The following is a 20,861-nucleotide window of genomic DNA, read 5'->3' as shown; positions in this document are numbered from 1 at the left end:
ATTAACTGACCCTGAATATAGTATGGTATTAACCTGACCCTGTATATAGTATGGTATTAACTGACCCTGTATATAGTATGGTATTAACTGACCCTGTATATAGTGTGGTATTAACTGACCCTGTATATAGTATGGTATTAACTGACCCTGTATATAGTATGGTATTAACTGACCCTGTATATAGTATGGTATTAACTGACCCTGTATATAGTATGGTATTAACTGACCCTGTATATAGTATGGTATCTACCCTCTCCCCTCTCTTCTCTCTACCCCTTCCCCCCCCCCTCTCTTCTCTCTACCCCCTTCCCCTCCCCTCTCTTCTCTCTACCCCCTCCCCTCTCTTCTCTCTTCCCCCTCCCCTCTCTTCTCTCTACCCCCTCCCCCCTCTTCTCTCTACCCCCTCCCCTCTCTTCTCTCTACCCCTTTCCCCTCCCCTCTCTTCTCTCTACCCCTCCCCTCTCTTCTCTCTACCCCCTTCCCCACCCCTCTCTTCTCTCTACCCCCTCCCCTCTCCCCTCTCTTCTCTCTACCCCTTCCCCTCCCCTCTCTTCTCTCTACCCCCTTCCCCTCCCCTCTCTTCTCTCTACCCCCTCCCCTCTCTTCTCTCTTCCCCCTCCCCTCTCTTCTCTCTACCCCCTCCCCTCTCTTCTCTCTACCCCCTCCCCTCTCTTCTCTCTACCCCTCCCCTCTCTTCTCTCTACCCCCTTCCCCACCCCTCTCTTCTCTCTACCCCTCCCCTCTCTTCTCTCTACCCCCTTCCCCACCCCTCTCTTCTCTCTACCCCCTTCCCTTCCCCTCTCTTCTCTCTTCCCCCTCCCCTCTCTTCTCTCTACCCCCTTCCCTTCCCCACCCCTCTCTTCTCTCTTCCCCCTCCCTTCTCTTCTCTCTACCCCCTTCCCTTCCCCTCCCCTCCCCTCTCTTCTCTCTACCCCCTTCCCCACCCCTCTCTTCTCTCTACCTCTGAAGTCAGTGCTGTCTGTCTGTCCATTGCTGTGGCTTTGACAGAGTGCTTTGAACTGAGAGCTGATATTCTACAGATTGACCAGGGTGAAGGAGGACACGAGCGAACATTGACCGTCTCCTGTGTGAGATCTGAACTGGCCGTCGAGTGTCCTCAACATCTTGGTAGGAGTGAGCTAAAAGAGGAATACTCCGAACAGGTGACTCGACCTCTAGCTTTGATAAATTATTCTAACCACAGATCAAACAGAAATTAGATATTATTTTCACCTTTATTTACCAGGTTTAGATCAAGTCTCCGTTTGATTGGAACATGAATTTGAAAAAGATATTATAGAACAAATATTTTAACATCCTTTGTCCACTGTTGCTTATTTTAGATTAGGGCAGCGGACTAGCTGCAGTACTTGTGCATAATGACAGACAGCCCTGTGGAGACCGGTCCCAGCAGCCTCCGTCCCCTGGCCGTAACAGACCTCTCAGGCTTACTGTGTAACCAGTCAGCCTCTCTGGAGGACCAGGATGTCCAGGGACCCCCGGTGCTGGTGGATGCCTGGCTGGTGCCCACCATGTTCAGCCTCATCATGCTGGTCGGCCTGGTGGGGAACTCTCTGGTCATCCACGTTATCACCAGGCACCAGCAGATGAGGACCGTCACCAACTTCTATATAGGTACTGTTCTGTATGTCAACTCTGTTATGTCAACTCTGTTACGTCAACTCTGTTATGTCAACTCTGTTACGTCAACTCTGTTATGTCAACTCTGTTATATAAACTCTGTTATGTCAACTCTGTTATGTCAACTCTGTTACGTCAACTCTGTTACGTCAACTCTGTTATGTCAACTCTGTTACATCAACTCTGTTATGTCAACTCTCTTACGTCAACTCTGTTACATCAACTCTCTTACGTCAACTCTGTTACATCAACTCTCTTACGTCAACTCTCTTATGTCAACTCTGTTACGTCAACTCTCTTATGTCAACTCTGTTACGTCAACTCTCTTATGTCAACTCTGTTACGTCAACTCTCTTACGTCAACTCTGTTACGTCAACTCACTTATGTCAACTCTGTTACGTCAACTCTCTTATGTCAACTCTGTTACATCAACTCTCTAACGTCAACTCTGGCTACCCTCTAACCTCTAACCTCTCTGTCCTGTGTCCTTGGCTACCCTCTAACCTCTCTGTCCTGTGTTCCTGGCTACCCTCTACCCTCTAACCTCTCTGTCCTGTGTCCCTGGCTACCCTCTAACCTCTCTGTCCTGTGTTCCTGGCTACCCTCTAACCTCTCTGTCCTGTGTTCCTGGCTACCCTCTAACCTCTCTGTCCTGTGTTCCTGGCTACCCTCTAACCTCTAACCTCTCTGTCCTGTGTCCTTGGCTACACTCTAACCTCTCTGTCCTGTGCTCCTGGCTACCCTCTAACCTCTCTGTCATGTGCTCCTGGCTACCCTCTAACCTCTCTGTCCTGTGTCCCTGGCTACCCTCTAACCTCTCTGTCCTGTGTTCCTGGCTACCCTCTAACATCTAACATCTATGTCCTGTGTCCTTGGCTACCCTCTAACCTCTCTGTCCTGTGTTCCTGGCTACCCTCTACCCTCTCTGTCCTGTGTTCCTGGCTACCCTCTACCATCTACCCTCTAACCTCTCTGTCCTGTGTTCCTGGCTACCCTCTAACCTCTCTGTCCTGTGTCCCTGGCTACCCTCTACCCTCTAACCTCTCTGTCCTGTGTTCCTGGCTACCCTCTAACCTCTCTGTCCTGTGTTCCTGGCTAACCTCTAACCTCTCTGTCCTGTGTCCTTGGCTACCCTCTAACCTCTCTGTCCTGTGTTCCTGGCTACCCTTTACCCTCTAACCTCTCTGTCCTGTGTTCCTGGGTACCCTCTACCCTATCTGTCCTGTGTTCCTGGCTACCCTCTACCATCTACCCTCTAACCTCTCTGTCCTGTGTTCCTGGCTACCCTCTAACCTCTCTGTCCTGTGTTCCTGGCTACCCTCTACCCTCTAACCTCTCTGTCCTGTGTCCCTGGCTACCCTCTAACCTCTCTGTCCTGTGTTCCTGGCTACCCTCTAACCTCTCTGTCCTGTGTTCCTGGCTACCCTCTAACCTCTCTGTCCTGTGTTCCTGGCTACCCTCTAACCTCTAACCTCTCTGTCCTGTGTCCTTGGCTACACTCTAACCTCTCTGTCCTGTGCTCCTGGCTACCCTCTAACCTCTCTGTCCTGTGTCCCTGGCTACCCTCTAACCTCTCTGTCCTGTGTTCCTGGCTACCCTCTAACATCTAACATCTATGTCCTGTGTCCTTGGCTACCCTCTAACCTCTCTGTCCTGTGTTCCTGGCTACCCTCTACCCTCTCTGTCCTGTGTTCCTGGCTACCCTCTACCATCTACCCTCTAACCTCTCTGTCCTGTGTTCCTGGCTACCCTCTAACCTCTCTGTCCTGTGTCCCTGGCTACCCTCTACCCTCTAACCTCTCTGTCCTGTGTTCCTGGCTACCCTCTAACCTCTCTGTCCTGTGTTCCTGGCTAACCTCTAACCTCTCTGTCCTGTGTCCTTGGCTACCCTCTAACCTCTCTGTCCTGTGTTCCTGGCTACCCTTTACCCTCTAACCTCTCTGTCCTGTGTTCCTGGGTACCCTCTACCCTATCTGTCCTGTGTTCCTGGCTACCCTCTACCATCTACCCTCTAACCTCTCTGTCCTGTGTTCCTGGCTACCCTCTAACCTCTCTGTCTTGTGTTCATGGCTACCCTCTAACCTCTCTGTCCTGTGTTCCTGGATACCCTCTAACCTCTCTGTCCTGTGTTCCTGGCTAACCTCTAACCTCTCTGTCCTGTGTCCTTGGCTACCCTCTAACCTCTCTGTCCTGTGTTCCTGGCTACCCTCTACCCTCTAACCTCTCTGTCCTGTGTTCCTGGCTACCCTCTACTCTCTAACCTCTCTGTCCTGTGTTCCTGGCTACCCTCTAACCTCTAACCTCTCTGTCCTGTGTCCTTGGCTACTCTCTACCCTCTAACCTCTCTGTCCTGTGTTCCTGGCTACCCTCTACCCTCTAACCTCTCTGTCCTGTGTTCCTGGCTACCCTCTACCATCTCTGTTCTGTGTTCCTGGCTACCCTCTAACCTCTCTGTCCTGTGGCCTTGGCTACCCTCTAACCTCTCTGTCCTGTGTCCTGGCTACCATCTAACCTCTCTGTCCTGTGTCCCTGGCTACCCTCTAACCTCTCTGTCGTGTGGCCTTGGCTACCCTCTAACCTCTCTGTCCTGTGTCCTGGCTACCATCTAACCTCTCTGTCCTGTGTTCCTGGCTACCCTCTACCCTCTAACCTCTCTGTCCTGTGTTCCTGGCTACCCTCTAACCTCTAACCTCTCTGTCCTGTGTCCTTGGCTACTCTCTACACTCTAACCTCTCTGTCCTGTGTCCTGGCTACCATCTAACCTATCTGTCCTGTGTTCCTGGCTACCCTCTACCCTCTAACCTCTCTGTCCTGTGTTCCTGGCTACCCTCTAACCTCTAACCTCTCTGTCCTGTGTCCTTGGCTACTCTCTACCCTCTAACCTCTCTGTCCTGTTTTCCTGGCTACCCTCTACCCTCTAACCTCTCTGTCCTGTGTTCCTGGCTACCCTCTACCCTCTCTGTTCTGTGTTCATGGCTACCCTCTAACCTCTCTGTCCTGTGTCCCTGGCTACCCTCTAACCTCTCTGTCCTGTGTCCCTGGCTACCCTCTAACCTCTCTGTCCTGTGTTCCTGGCTACCCTCTAACCTCTCTGTCCTGTGGCCTTGGCTACCCTCTAACCTCTCTGTCCTGTGTCCTGGCTACCCTCTAACCTCTCTGTCCTGTGTTCCTGGCTACCCTCTACCCTCTAACCTCTCTGTCCTGTGTCCTGGCTACCCTCTAACCTCTCTGTCCTGTGTTCCTGGCTACCCTCTAACCTCTCTGTCCTGTGTTGCTGCAGTGAACCTGGCCACCACAGACATAATGTTCCTGGTGTGTTGTGTTCCCTTCACCGCTACCCTGTACCCTCTGCCAAGCTGGGTCTTCGGAGATCTCATGTGTCGTCTGGTCAGCTACCTACAACAGGTGGGTCACACACACAAACCACAGACTGTCAGCTACCTACAACAGGTGGGTCACACACACAAACCACAGACTGTCAGCTACCTACAACAGGTGGGTCACACACAAACCACAGACTGTCAGCTACCTACAACAGGTGGGTCACACACAGAAACCACTGACTGTCCGCTACCTACAACAGGTGGGTCACACACAAACCACAGACTGTCAGCTACCTACAACAGATGGGTCAAACACACAAACCACAGACTGTCAGCTACCTACAACAGGTGGGTCACACACAAACCCCAGACTGTCAGCTACCTACAACAGGTGGGTCACACACAAACCCCAGACTGTCAGCTACCTACAACAGGTGGGTCACACACACACCACAGACTGTCAGCTACCTACAACAGGTGTGTCACACACACAAACCACAGACTGTCAGCTACCTACAACAGGTGGGTCACACACACACCACAGACTGTCAGCTACCTACAACAGGTGTGTCACACACACAAAACACAGACTGTCAGCTACCTACAACAGGTGGGTCACGCACAAACCACAGACTGTCAGCTACCTACAACAGGTGGGTCATACACAAACCACAGACTGTCAGCTACCTACAACAGGTGGTTCACACACAAACCCCAGACTGTCAGCTACCTACAACAGGTGTATCACACACACACCACTGACTGTCAGCTACCTACAACAGGTGGGTCACACACACACCACTGACTGTCAGCTACCTACAACAGGTGGGTCACACACAAACCACAGACTGTCAGCTACCTACAACAGGTGGGTCACACACAAACCACAGACTGTCAGCTACCTACAACAGGTGGGTCACACACAAACTACAGACTGTCAGCTACCTACAACAGGTGGGTCACACACAAACCACAGAATGTCAGCTACCTACAACAGGTGGGTCACACACAAACCACAGAATGTCAGCTACCTACAACAGGTGGGTCACACACACAAACCACAGACTGTCAGCTACCTACAACAGGTGGGTCACACACAAACCACAGACTGTCAGCTACCTACAACAGGTGGGTCACATAAAATACACACACAGGGGTCAGAGTTGGACTCTGCAGGGTCTGTATCTGTTTTGTCTAAACATAGAAGCTCAAAGGTGATTTTTGTGCTTTTAACTAAATTATTGTAAAAATTCAATAGTGATTAGTGTGCTCCAGGTGACCTGTATAACTGTGTGTTCCAGGTGACCCGTATAACTGTGTGTTCCAGGTGACCCGTATAACTGTGTGTTCCAGGTGACTTGTATAACTGTGTGTTCCAGGTAACCTGTATAACTGTGTGTTCCAGGTGACCTGTATAACTGTGTGTTCCAGGTGACCTGTATAACTGTGTGTTCCAGGTGACCTGTATAACTGTGTGTTCCAGGTGACCTGTATAACTGTGTGTTCCAGGTGACTTGTATAACTGTGTGTTCAGGTGACAGGCCAGGCAACCTGTTTATCTGTGTGTTCCAGGTGACAGGCCAGGCAACCTGTTTATCTGTGTGTTCCAGGTCACAGGCCAGGCAACCTGTTTATCTGTGTGTTCAGGTGACAGGCCAGGCAACCTGTTTATCTGTGTGTTCCAGGTGACAGGCCAGGCAAGCTGTTTATCTGTGTGTTCCAGGTACCAGGCCAGGCAACCTGTTTATCTGTGTGTTCCAGGTGACAGGCCAGGCAAGCTGTTTATCTGTGTGTTCCAGGTGACCTGTATAACTGTGTGTTCCAGGTGACCTGTATAACTGTGTGTTCCAGGTGACAGGCCAGGCAACCTGTTTATCTGTGTGTTCCAGGTAACCTGTTTATCTGTGTGTTCCAGGTAACCTGTATAACTGTATGTTCCAGGTGACAGCCCAGGCGACCTGTTTATCTGTGTGTTCCAGGTAACCTGTATAACTGTGTGTTCCAGGTGACAGCCCAGGTCGACCTGTTTATCTGTGTGTTCCAGGTGACAGCCCAGGTCGACCTGTTTATCTGTGTGTTCCAGGTGACAGCCCAGGCGATCTGTTTATCTGTGTGTTCCAGGTAACCTGTATAACTGTGTGTTCCAGGTGACAGCCCAGGTCGACCTGTTTATCTGTGTGTTCCAGGTGACAGCCCAGGCGATCTGTTTATCTGTGTGTTCCAGGTAACCTGTATAACTGTGTGTTCCAGGTGACAGCCCAGGTTGACCTGTTTATCTGTGTGTTCCAGGTGACAGCCCAGGTCGACCTGTTTATCTGTGTGTTCCAGGTGACAGCCCAGGCGATCTGTTTATCTGTGTGTTCCAGGTGTCAGCCCAGGTCGACCTGTTTATCTGTGTGTTCCAGGTGACAGCCCAGGCGACCTGTTTATCTGTGTGTTCCAGGTAACCTGTATAACTGTGTGTTCCAGGTGACAGCCCAGGTCGACCTGTTTATCTGTGTGTTCCAGGTGACAGCCCAGGCGATCTGTTTATCTGTGTGTTCCAGGTAACCTGTATAACTGTGTGTTCCAGGTGACAGCCCAGGTCGACCTGTTTATCTGTGTGTTCCAGGTGACAGCCCAGGTCGACCTGTTTATCTGTGTGTTCCAGGTGACAGCCCAGGCGATCTGTTTATCTGTGTGTTCCAGTTGACAGCCCAGGTCGACCTGTTTATCTGTGTGTTCCAGGTGACAGCCCAGGTCGATCTGTTTATCTGTGTGTTCCAGGTGACAGCCCAGGCGATCTGTTTATCTGTGTGTTCCAGGTGACAGCCCAGGTCGACCTGTTTATCTGTGTGTTCCAGGTGACAGCCCAGGTCGACCTGTTTATCTGTGTGTTCCAGGTGACAGCCCAGGCGATCTGTTTATCTGTGTGTTCCAGGTGACAGCCCAGGTCGACCTGTTTATCTGTGTGTTCCAGGTAACCTGTTTATCTGTGTGTTCCAGGTAACCTGTATAACTGTGTGTTCCAGGTGACAGCCCAGGCGACCTGTTTATCTGTGTGTTCCAGGTAACCTGTATAACTGTGTGTTCCAGGTGACAGCCCAGGTCGACCTGTTTATCTGTGTGTTCCAGGTGACAGCCCAGGTCGACCTGTTTATCTGTGTGTTCCAGGTGACAGCCCAGGCGATCTGTTTATCTGTGTGTTCCAGGTGACAGCCCAGGTCGACCTGTTTATCTGTGAGTTCCAGGTGACAGCCCAGGTCGACCTGTTTATCTGTGTGTTCCAGGTGACAGCCCAGGTCGATCTGTTTATCTGTGTGTTCCAGGTGACAGCCCAGGCGATCTGTTTATCTGTGTGTTCCAGGTGACAGCCCAGGTCGACCTGTTTATCTGTGTGTTCCAGGTGACAGCCCAGGTCGACCTGTTTATCTGTGTGTTCCAGGTGACAGCCCAGGCGACCTGTATCACTCTGTCTGCTATGAGTGTTGACCGTTGCTATGTGACCGTCTACCCTCTACAGTCCCTACGCCACCGCACCCCTCGCATGGCCGTGATGGTCTCTGTTTCCATCTGGATAGGTACACACACACCACACACACATCACACACACACCACACACACACCACACACACAACACACACACACCACACAAACCACGCACACATACCACACACACCACACCACACACCACACACACCACACACACACCACACACACCACACACACACACCACACACACACCACACACAAACCACGCACACATACCACACACACCACACACACCATACACCACACCACACACACCACAAACACACACCACACAAACCACAAACACACACCACACAAACCACACACACATACCACACACACCACACACACACACCACACACACACACCACACAAACCACACACACACACCACGCAAACCACGCACACACACCACACACACACACACACCACACACACACCACACAAACCACGCACACATACCTCACACACCACACCACACACCACACCACACACCACACACACACACCACACACACACACCACACAAACCACACACACATACCAAACACACCACACCACACACCACACACACCACACACCACACACACACACACCACACACACATACCACACACACCACACACACCAAACCACACACACCACAAACACACACCACACAAACCACACACACCACACCACACACACCACACCACACACCACACACACCACAAACACACACCACACAAACCACACACACATACCACACACACACCACACACACACACACCACACACACATCACACACACCACACACACACACCACACACACATCACACACACCACACACACCACACCACACCACAAACACACACCACAAACACACACCACACAAACCACACACACCACACCACACACACCACACCACAAACCACACACCACACACCACACACCACACACCACACACCACACACCACACACACACCACTCACCACACACACCACTCACCACACACACCACACACCACACACACACCACACACACCACACACCACACACCACACACACCACACACCATACACACACCGCACACACCACTCACCACACACACCGCACACACCACACACCACACACACACACACCACTCACCACACACACCACACACCACACACACCATACACACCACATACCACACACACCACACAGCACTCACCACCCACACCGCACACCATACACACCACACACTCCACACACCACACACTCCACACACCATACACACCACATACTACACACACCACACACCACTCATCACACACACACACCACACACACCGCACACCACACACTTTCACATCTATTCTGTTATATTTCCATATCTGTGCGATACATACTCTCTATCTCTCCATCTCTATCTCTCCATCTCTCTTTCTCTCCATCTCTGTCTCTCCATCTCTCTATCTCTCCATCTCCCTCTCTCCATCTCCCTCTCTCCATCTCTTTCTCACCATCTCTCCTTCTCTCCATCTCCATCTCTCCTTCTATATTTGTCCTGTTCTCCATCTCTACATATCTTCATCTTTACATACTCTCTCCATCTCTACATACTCTCTCTATATCTCCATCTCTATCTCTCTATCTATCTCTACATCTATTTTTCTCTCCATCTCCATCTCTATTCAATTCAATTCAAGTGGCTTTATTGGCATGGGAAACATGTGTTAACATTGCCAAAGCAAGTGAGGTAGATAATATACAAAAGTGAAATAAACAATAACAATTAACAGTAAACATTACACATACAGAAGTTTCAAAACAATAAAGACATTACAAAGGTCATATTATATATATATATAGTGTTGTAACGATGTACAAATCGTTCATGTACAAAAGGGAAAATAAATAAGCATAAATATGGGTTGTATTTACAATGGTGTTTGTTCTTCCCTGGTTGCCCTTTTCTTGTGGCAACAGGTCACAAATCTTGCTGCTGTGATGGCACACTGTGGAATTTCACCTAGTAGATATGGGAGTTCATCAAAATCGGGTTTGTTTTCTAATTCTTTGTGGATCTGAGGGAAATATGTGTCTCTAATATGGTCATACATTGGGCAGGAGGTTAGGGGAAGTGCATCTCAGTTTCCACCTCATTTTGTGGGCAGTGTGCACATAGCCTGTCTTCTCTTGAGAGCCAGGTCTGCCTACCACAGCCTTTCTCAATAGCAAGGCAATGCTCACTGAGTCTGTACATAGTCAAAGCTTTCCTTAAATTTGGGTCAGTCATAGTGGACAGGTATTCTGCCACTGTGTACTCTGTTTACCATCAAATAGCTTTCTAGTTTATTCAGTTTTTTGGTAATTCTTTCCAATGTGTCAAGTTATATTATCTTTTTGTTTTCTCATGATTTGGTCTAATTGTTTTGCAGTCCTGGGACTCTGTGGGGTCTGTTTGTGTTTGTGAACAGAGCCCCAGGACCAGCTTGCTTAGGGCACTCTTCTCCAGGTTCACCTCTGTAGGTGATGGCTTTGTTATGGAAGGTTTGGGAATCGCTTCCTTTTAGGTGGTTGTAGAATTTAACGGCTCTTTTCTGGATTTTGATAATTAGTGGGTATCGGCCTAATTCTGCTCAGCATGCATTATTTGGTGTTCTACGTTGTACACGGAGGATATTTTTGCAGAATTCTGCATGCAGTCTCAATTTGGTGTTTGTCCCATTTTGTGAATTCTTGGTTGGTGAGCGGACCCCAGACCTCACAACCATAAAGGACAATGGGTTCTATAACTGATTCAAGTATTTTTAGTCAGATCCTAATTGGTATGTTGAATTTTATGTTCCTTTTGATGGCATAGAAGGTCCTTCTTGCCTTGTCTCTCAGATCGTTCACAGCTTTGTATATCTCCATCTCTATATCTCCATCTCTATATCTCCATCTCCATCTCTCCATGTCCATCTCTCCATCTATCCTGCTCTCCATCTCTCCCTCTCTCCATCTCCATCTATCCTGCTCTCCATCTCTCTCTCTCGCCATCTCCACCTCTCCATCTCTATCTCCATCTCTCCACCTCTATTTCTCATCTCTCCATCTCTCCCTCTCCATCACTCTGTCTCCATATCTCTCCATCTCTCCATCCTTCCCCCAGGTTCTCTCCTGCTGTCAGTGCCTATAGCTCTGTATCAGCGTTTAGAGGAAGGCTGTTGGTTCGGTCCCCAGACCTACTGCAGCGAAGTGTTTCCTTCAGCCCGCCTCCAGAGAGCGTTTATCCTTTACAGCTTCCTGGCTGTCTACCTGTTACCTCTCGTCACCATCTGCTTCTGTTACGCCTTCATGATCAAACGCATGGGACAGCCCTCGGTACAGCCCACCGACAGCAACTACCAGGTAGTTAGACAACACAACATGTCTACCTCTTACCCTAACCCCATCCTCTAACCCTCCCCTAACCCCGTCCTCTATCATTACCCTAACCATCCCCTAACCCCATCCCCTAACCTTCCCCTAACCCCATCCTCTAACCCTCCCCTAACCCCATCCTCTATCATTACCCTAACCATCCCCTAACCCCAACCCCTAACCTTCCCCTAACCCCGTCCTCTATCATTACCCTAACCATCCCCTAACCCCATCCCCTAACCTTCCCCTAACCCCATCCTCTAACCCTCCCCTAACCCCGCCCTCTATCATTACCCTAACCATCCCCTAACCCACATATGTCAGAGTCAAGGCCCGCGGGCCACATCCGGCCCGCAAGAAGGTTTTTTACGGCCCCTGGGATGATCTTGATTTATTATTAGAACCGGCCCGCAGCAAGCCGGCAGCCCGCAGATCTTTTACACGCACCAATACTACATTTCCCACAATGCAAAGGTGACGCACCGAGCAGTAGGCTGCTTCATTTCAATATTTATTGGCACAGCAGTCGTCAGCATCACAGTAAAATTAACTTTCAGATACCCATCAAAAATGGCAAAACGGAAGGTGGATACTGAGAACCGGGGGTTTCAAACAAGGTGGGAGTCGGAGTATATGTTCACGAAGGTAGCTGGAAAACCTGTGTGTCTTCTGTGTGGAGAAAGTGTGGCGGTACTGAAAGAGTATAATCTGAGACGACATTATGAAACGAAACACGCGGACAAAAACAAGAATATGGACATGGAACAAAGGCTACAAAAGGCAGAGGAATTAAAACGAGGCCTCAAATCTCGACAGGCTCTGTTCAAAAAAGCCAAATCACAAGGCCAGGCTGCTGTCAAGGCCAGTTTTATTTTGGCAGAAGAGATCGCTAAATCAGCCCGGCCATTTACGGAGGGGGATTTCATCAAAAACTGCATGATTAAAGTTTGTGACGAAGTTTGCCCAGAAAAAAGGCAACTCTTTTTAAATGTGAGTCTGAGCAGAAACACCATTGCCGAGAGAGTAGACCAGTTGTCCATCAATCTAAAAGAGCAGCTTGTGAAAAAGGGAAAAGATTTTATTGCATATTCCTTGGCTGTGGATGAGAGCACCGACATTTCTGACATTGCCCAGTTGTCAATTTTCATCCGCGGAGTGGACTCCAGCCTAAGCGTGACAGAGGAGTTTTTGGCTTTACGTCCTATGCATGGCACAACTACGGGGCATGATTTGTATGAAGAGGTGTCAAGATGTGTAAATGAGATGGAGCTGCCTTGGGAAAAACTCGTGGGTTTGACAACCGACGGAGCACCTGCGATGTGTGGACACAGGAGCGGACTGGTGGCGAAGATACGGGAAAAGATGCAAGAGGAAAACGCGACAGGTGAGCTGACAGCTTATCATTGTATCATACACCAGGAAGCGTTGTGCGGTAAAGCCTTGAAAATGGAGCATGTAATGAGCATCATCACGCGCACAGTTAACTTTATCAGAGCCAAAGGTTTGAATCACCGCCAGTTCAAGGCATTTCTGACGGAGTTAGAAACGGAGCATGGTGATTTGCCTTATCACACAGAGGTGCGATGGCTAAGCCAGGGAAAGGTGCTTCAAAGATGTTTCGAGCTTCGTGAGGAGATTTGTCTATTCTTGGACAGCAAAGGGAAAGACACAACACAACTCCGAGACGAAATGTTTCTGTGTGAAATGGCTTTTCTGTGTGACATTACGAGTCATCTGAATGCAATAAACTTGCAGCTGCAGGGTCGGGATCGTGTCATCTCTGATATGTACAGTACAGTGAAGGCATTTAAAACCAAACTGACTCTGTGGGAGACGCAGATGCGGAAAGAAAATTTGAGCCACTTTCCCAGCTGCCAGACCATGAAAGAGAAGCTCTCTACCAGTGCGTTCCCGAGCACACAGTTGGCTGATAAAATAGGTATGCTTACCACTGACTTTCGACGCCGATTTGCTGACTTTGAAGCACAAAAAAGCAGGTTGGAACTGCTCGGTAACCCATTTGCTGTTGACGTGGAAAGCTCACCACCAAACCTCCAAATGGAGTTGATTGACCTCCAATGCAATGATGCACTGAGGGAAAAATATGCGGCAGTGGGTGCTGCGGAGTTTGCCCGTTTCCTCCCCGGCACAATGCCCCAGCTGCGCATCCAGGCTGCTCAAACGTTGTCTATGTTTGGCAGCACATACCTGTGTGAACAACTGTTTTCTTTGATGAACCTGAACAAAACATCACACAGAAGTCGACTTACTGCTGAACACCTCCACTCAATTCTGAGGATTTCTTCAGCTCAGAGCCTTACCCCGAACATTGATGAACTTGTGGAAAAGATGGGACACCACCAAGTATCACCCTCAACCTCAAACAAGTGAACATTACTGTGCAATCACATATTTAGAGTTTTTACTCAGTTCAAGTTTAAAAGTTAAAATTTAATATTTGTTTTCACTGCATGTTACTTCTCCTTAAACAAAGTGTTGTTTTTGATTAATAGATTTTTGCACTTTATTTTTTTGTATTTCAATCCAATTATATTTTAAAAATATTTCAGTTGAGTGGATGATAGAAAATTGCTATTATTGTTTTTTCTTTGAAGTAAATTTAGCCCACTTTTGCTAAAATAGAAAATATAGTCTACTGATGGTGCCTTGAATACCGGTTTCTTTCATTTAATGTTCATGTTATGGGGATATTTATATAAAGGAAATTTGTCTTTTGTGTCTGTTGAAAATTAAAGATTACTGACAGAGCCATAAGAAAATATTGCTTTATTTATCTGATCATATTGTAATATATTTGTTAGGTTTTCAGTAGGTTCAATTAGGTTCACTAGACTATATGCGTCATTTAAAAAATTTTCAATGAACATTCGAACAGTCCGGCCCTCGTCTTGTAGCTGATTTTTTTATTTGGCCCTCCGTCCATTTGACTTTGACACCCCTGCCCTAACCCCATCCCCTAACCTTCCCCTAACCCCATCCCCTAACCTTCCCCTAACCCCATCCTCTAACCCTCCCCTAACCCCATCCTCTAACCCTCCCCTAACCCCATCCCCTAACCTTCCCCTAACCCCGTCCTCTATCATTACCCTAACCCTCCCCTAACCCCATCCCCTAACCTTCCCCTAACCCCATCCTCTAACCCTCCCCTAACCCCGTCCTCTATCCTTACCCTAACCCCATCCTCTAACCCTCCCCTAACCCCATCCTCTAACCCTCCCCTAACCCCGTCCTCTATCATTACCCTAACCATCCCCTAACCCCATCCCCTAACCTTCCCCTAACCTTCCCCTAACCCCATCCTCTAACCCTCCCCTAACCCCATCCTCTAACCCTCCCCTAACCCCATCCTCTAACCTTCCCCTAACCCCATCCTCTAACCCTCCCCTAACCCCATACTCTAACCCTCCCCTAACCCCATCCTCTAACCTTCCCCTAACCCCATCCTCTAACCCTCCCCTAACCCCATCCTCTAACCCTCCCCTAACCCCATCCTCTAACCTTCCCCTAACCCCATCCTCTAACCTTCCCCTAACCCCATCCTCTAACCTTCCCCTAACCCCATCCTCTAACCCTCCCCTAACCCCATCCTCTAACCCTCCCCTAACCCCATCCTCTAACCTTCCCCTAACCCCATCCTCTAACCCTCCCCTAACCCCATCCTCTAACCCTCCCCTAACCCCATCCTCTAACCCTCCCCTAACCCCATCCTCTAACCCTTCCCTAACCCCATCCTCTAACCCCATCCTCTAACCTTCCCCTAACCTTAACCCCTAACCCCACCCCTATCCCCACCCCCTAACCTTAACCCCTACCCCCTGTAGGTAATAGCCCAAGCAGAACGTGGTGCAACAGTCAGGGCTCGTGTCTCTAGGATGGTGGTGGTGATGGTGGCTCTGTTCACTGTGTGCTGGGGGCCCATCCAGATCTGCATCCTGCTCCAGGCCTTCGGACCACACCTGCGCTCCTACACACTCTACAAGGTAACTCTGTCTGCCCTACACACTCTACAAGGTAACTCTATCTGCCCTACACACTCTACAAGGTAACTCTGTTTGTCTGTCTACCCTATGCACGCTACAAGGTAAGTAAGTCTGTCTGTCTGTCTACCCTACGCACTCTACAAGGTAACTCTGTCTGTCTGTCTGCCCTACACACTCTTCAAGGTAAAGGTCTGTCTGCCCTACACACTCTAAAAGGTAAGTCTGTCTGTCTGCCCCACACACTATAAAAGGTAAGTCTGTCTGTCTGTCTGTTAGTCTGTCTGCCCTATGCACACTACAAGGTAACTCTGTCTGTCTTTCTGTCTGCCTTACGCACTCTAAAAGGTATCTCTGTCTGTCTGTCCTATGCACTCTACAAGGTAACTCTGTCTGTCCTACACACTCTACAAGGTAACTCTGTCTGTCTGCCCTACGCACTCTACAAGATAACTCTGTCTGTCTGTCTGCCCTACGCACTCTACATGTTAACTCTGTCTGTCTGCCCTACGCACTCTAAAAGGTAAGTCTGTTTGTCTGTCTGTCCTGCATACTCTACAAGGTAACTCTGTCTGTCTGTCTGTCCGTCCGTCCGTCCGTCCGTCCGTCCGTCCGCCCGCCCGCCTGCCCGCCTATTCATTCAATTGAGTTCTATAGCTATTCTATGGTAACAAGCCACCCATCATCACAGTGGACAAATAGCAGGCTTGAGGTTAACTCCATTTAATGTCTCTTCAATTCAGGAAGTACACTGAAATTACAACTCAAATTATTTTCAATGCGTTTCAATGACAGAAAATGTGGCGTTAGAATTTGAATTTGGTTTACTTTCTGAATATATTGGAATTTCAATGGACCCCAACCCTGGCAGGCACTGAACAGAGATGGTGGAGCGCTAAACAGAGATGGTGGAGCGCTGAACAGAGATGGTGGAGCGCTGAACAGAGATGGTGGAGCACTGAACAGAGATGGTGGAGTACTGAACAGATATGGTAGAGCACTGAACAGAGATGGTGGAGCGCTGAACAGAGATGGTGGAGCGCTGAACAGAGATGGTGGAGCACTGAACAGAGATGGTGGAGCGCTGAACAGAGATGGTGGAGCGCTGAACAGAGATGGTGGAGCGCTGAACAGAGATGGTGGAGCGCTGATTAGAGATGGTGGAGCGCTGAACAGAGATGGTGGTGCGCTGAACAGAGATGGTGGAGCGCTGAACACAGATGGTGGAGCGCTGAACACAGGACTTGGTTGGGTTGTGTTTCGGAGGACACATGGGTCTCAACCTTCGTCTCTCCCGAGTCCGTACGGGAGTTGCATCGATGAGACAAGACAGTAACTACTAACAATTGGATACCACAAAATTGGGGAGAAAAAAGGGGTAAAAAAGAATATGTGGACAACTACAAATACCTAGGTGTCTCTATAGACTATAAACTCTCCTTCCACACTCACATCAAACATATCCAATCCAAAGTTAAATCTAGAATTGGCTTCCTATTTCGCAACAAAGCATCACACTCATGATGCCAAACATACCCTCGTAAAACTGACTATCCTACTGATCCATGACTTCAGCGATGTCATTTACAAAATAGCCCCCATCACTCTACTCAGCAAATTGGTTGTATTCTATTTGTAACCAAAGCCCCATATACGACCCACCACTGTGACCTGTACTCTCTCGTTGGTTGGCCCTCGCTTCATACTCGTCGATAAACCCACTGGCTCCAGGTCATCTATAAGTCTTTGCCCCACCTTATCCCAGCCTTATCTCAGCTCACTGGTCACCATAGCAGCACCCACCCGTAGCACACGCTCCAGCAGGTATATTTCACTGGTCATCCCCAAAGCCAATTCCACCTTTGGCCGCCTCTCCTCCCAGTTCTCTGCTGCCAATGACTGGAACGAACTGCAAAAATCACTGAAGCTGGTCTTATATCTCCCTCACTAGCTTTAAGCATCAGCTGTCAGAGCAGCTTACCAATCATTGCACCTGTACATAGCCCATCCGTAAATAGCCTACCCAACTACCTCATCCCCATACTGTTATTTGTTTTTTGCTCCTTTGCACTCCGGTATCTCTACTTACACATCATCATCTGCACATCTATCACTCCAGTGCTAATGCTAAATTGTAATTATTTTCGCCTCTATGGCCTAGTTATTGCCTTACCTCCCTAATCTTACTACATCTGCACACACTGTATATAGATATTTCTATTGTGTTATTGACTTATTCTATGTGTAACTCTGTGTTGTTTCTGTCACACTGCTTTGCTTTATCTTGGCCAGGTCGCAGTTGCAAATGAGAACTTGTTCTCAACTAGTCTACCTGGTTAAATAAAGGGGAAATATATATAATTTTTTAAGTGCACGTGTAAATAAAGTGCTGGTTTTGTTTTGTTTTATAACGTGAAAATAAAGTGTTTGTTTGATTGGTTTCGTTTTGGTTAATTACATGTAAATAAAGTGATGTTTTGTTTGCCAGGTGAAGATCTGGGCCCACTGCATGTCCTACTCCAACTCTTCTGTCAACCCTCTGGTCTACGCTTTCATGGGCAACAACTTCAGAAAGGCCTTTAAAAATGCCTTCCCCTCTGTCTTCAGCCCGCAGGGCCAAGGGAGAGGGGGGGGCAGGGGGAGGGTGGGGGAGGCAGGGAGGGAAGGGGGGGGGACAGAGTGCCAGGCCCCCAACGTGGACACAGAGATGCACTTTCTTTCATCTGGGACCTGAAGGCCAAATGTCTCATTATTTATTTACAGTTGCGTGTGTCTGTTAGCTAATGCCTGTCGTGATCTCTGAGACTGAGGTCCCAATGTGTCATGTGATTTCTGTAACTCATGTAATATGTCCCAATGGGTCATGTGATTTCTGTAACTCATGTTACATGTCCCAATGTGTCATGTGATTTCTGTAACTCTTGTTAAATGTCCCAATGTGTCATGTGATTTCTGTAACTCATGTTACAGGTCCCAATGGGTCATGTGATTTCTGTAACTCATGTAATATGTCCCAATGGGTCATGTGATTTCTGTAACTCGTGTTACATGTCCCAATGTGTCATGTGATTTCTGTAACTCATGTAATATGTCCCAATGTGTCATGTGATTTCTGTAACTCATGTCCCAATGTGTCATGTGATTTCTGTAACTCATGTTACATGTCCCAATGTGTCATGTGATTTCTGTAACTCATGTTACATGTCCTAATGTGTCATGTGATTTCTGTAACTCATGTTACAGGTCCCAATGGGTCATGTGATTTCTGTAACTCATGTTAAATGTCCCAATGTGTCATGTGATTTCAGTAACTCATGTAATAGGTCCCAATGTGTCATGTGATTTCTGTAACTCATGGTACATGTCCCAATGTGTCATGTGATTTCTGTAACTCATGTTACATGTCCCAATGGGTCATGTGATTTCTGTAACTCATGTAATAGGTCCCAATGTGTCATGTGATTTCTGTAACTCATGTAATAGGTCCCAATGGGTCATGTGATTTCTGTAACTCATGTTACAGGTCCCAATGGGTCATGTGATTTCTGTAACTCATGTTACAGGTCCCAATGTGTCATGTGATTTCTGTAACTCATGTAATAGGTCCCAATGGGTCATGTGATTTCTGTAACTCATGTAATAGGTCCCAATGGGTCATGTGATTTCTGTAACTCATGTTACAGGTCCCAATGTGTCATGTGATTTCTGTAACTCATGTAATAGGTCCCAATGGGTCATGTGATTTCTGTAACTCATGTAATAGGTCCCAATGTGTCATGTGATTTCTGTAACTCATGTAATAGGTCCCAATGTGTCATGTGATTTCTGTAACTCATGTAATAGGTCCCAATGGGTCATGTGATTTCTGTAATATGTCATTCTATGTCTTTTATGTCTTTGTTCAGGTTTTTTTTACTGTCTGATATTCCTATTAATTATGTTAACATGTTTTCCTATTCATTATATACATTTTATATATATTCATTATGTTAATCTTTATTCATATTTATTATGTAAATGTTTTCTTCCTATTCATTGTGTGGATTTTTATTTATATTTTTGGTCTCTCTAGTCTAGAACATAGTAGTACTGTAGTAGTGTAGTACTGTAATACTCTAGTACTGTAGTACTGTAATACTCTAGTATTGTAATACTCTAGTACTGTAGTACTGCAATACTGTAATACTCTAGTACTGTGATACTGTAGTACTGTAATACTGTAATACGCTAGTACTGTAATACTGTAATACTCCAGTACTGTAGTACTGTAATACTCTAGTACTGTAATACTGTAATTCTGTAGTACTGTAGTACTATAATACTGCAATACTCTAGTACTGTATTACTGTAATACTGTAATACTCTACTACTGTAGTACTGTAGTATTGTAATACTGTAATACTCTAGTACTGTAGTACTGTAGTAACGTAGTACTGTAGTACTACAGCAATGTTGTAGTGTGTGCGTGTGTGTGCGTGCGTGTTCATGCACTGATCACGTTTTAGAAAAACCAATCATGGTTGTAAAAATTTATATCAACTGCAAGCACAGTCATTGGTCCCCTGAGATTGCCCAATAGGAAGCCGACCCATGCTGCTACTAAAAAACTGAGCAAACTAGAATGCTATTTGGCCCTAAACAGAGAGTACACAGTGGCAGAATACCTGACCACTGTGACTGACCCAAACTTAAGGAAAGCTTTGACTATGTACAGACTCAGTCGTAGTCAGATCTGGCTCTCAAGAGAAGACAGGCTATGTGCTCACTGCTCACAAAATGAGGTGGAAACTGAGATGCACTTCCTAACCTCCTGCCCAATGAATGACCATATTAGAGAGACATATTTCCCTCAGATTACACAGATCCACAAAGAATTAGAAAACAAACCCAATTTTGATAAACTCCCATATCTACTGGGTGAAGTACCACAGTGTGCCATCACAGCAGCAAGATTTGTGACCTGTTGCCACAAGAAAAGGGCAACCAGTGAGGAACAAACACCATTGTAAATACAACCCATATT

At 47.6% G+C, this 20,861-nt stretch overlaps 1 protein-coding gene across 8 annotated transcripts; it reads left to right on the top strand.

The window, feature by feature from the left end:
* Positions 1 to 1,035: 1,035 nt before the first annotated feature.
* On the top strand, positions 1,036 to 18,957 carry LOC139410549 (G-protein coupled receptor 54-like). 8 transcript variants are annotated; one of them, XR_011634510.1, is made up of 8 exons: positions 1,036 to 1,163; positions 1,344 to 1,635; positions 4,923 to 5,047; positions 8,390 to 8,525; positions 11,590 to 11,828; positions 15,733 to 15,841; positions 16,025 to 16,143; positions 16,187 to 16,243. XR_011634510.1 is itself a non-coding variant. In XM_071155825.1 (8 exons), the coding sequence occupies exons 2-8, from the start codon at positions 1,380 to 1,382 to the stop codon at positions 18,419 to 18,421; spliced, it is 993 nt and encodes a 330-aa protein (XP_071011926.1). In that variant the 5' UTR covers positions 1,036 to 1,163; positions 1,344 to 1,379; the 3' UTR covers positions 18,422 to 18,459. The 8 variants fall into 8 exon arrangements, 6 of the variants coding, with proteins under 6 accessions (XP_071011926.1, XP_071011928.1, XP_071011930.1 ...); XM_071155825.1 differs by lacking the exon at positions 16,187 to 16,243 and adding an exon at positions 18,327 to 18,459 and having other exon boundaries at positions 16,025 to 16,057; XM_071155827.1 differs by lacking the exon at positions 16,187 to 16,243 and adding an exon at positions 18,327 to 18,459 and having other exon boundaries at positions 15,683 to 15,841; positions 16,025 to 16,057.
* The last annotated feature ends 1,904 nt before the right edge of the window (positions 18,958 to 20,861 follow it).

This window comes from Oncorhynchus clarkii, chromosome 6, assembly GCF_045791955.1.
Source record: "Oncorhynchus clarkii lewisi isolate Uvic-CL-2024 chromosome 6, UVic_Ocla_1.0, whole genome shotgun sequence".
Lineage (NCBI taxonomy): Eukaryota > Metazoa > Chordata > Actinopteri > Salmoniformes > Salmonidae > Oncorhynchus > Oncorhynchus clarkii.
This window is presented reverse-complemented; position numbering and strand designations above follow the sequence as displayed.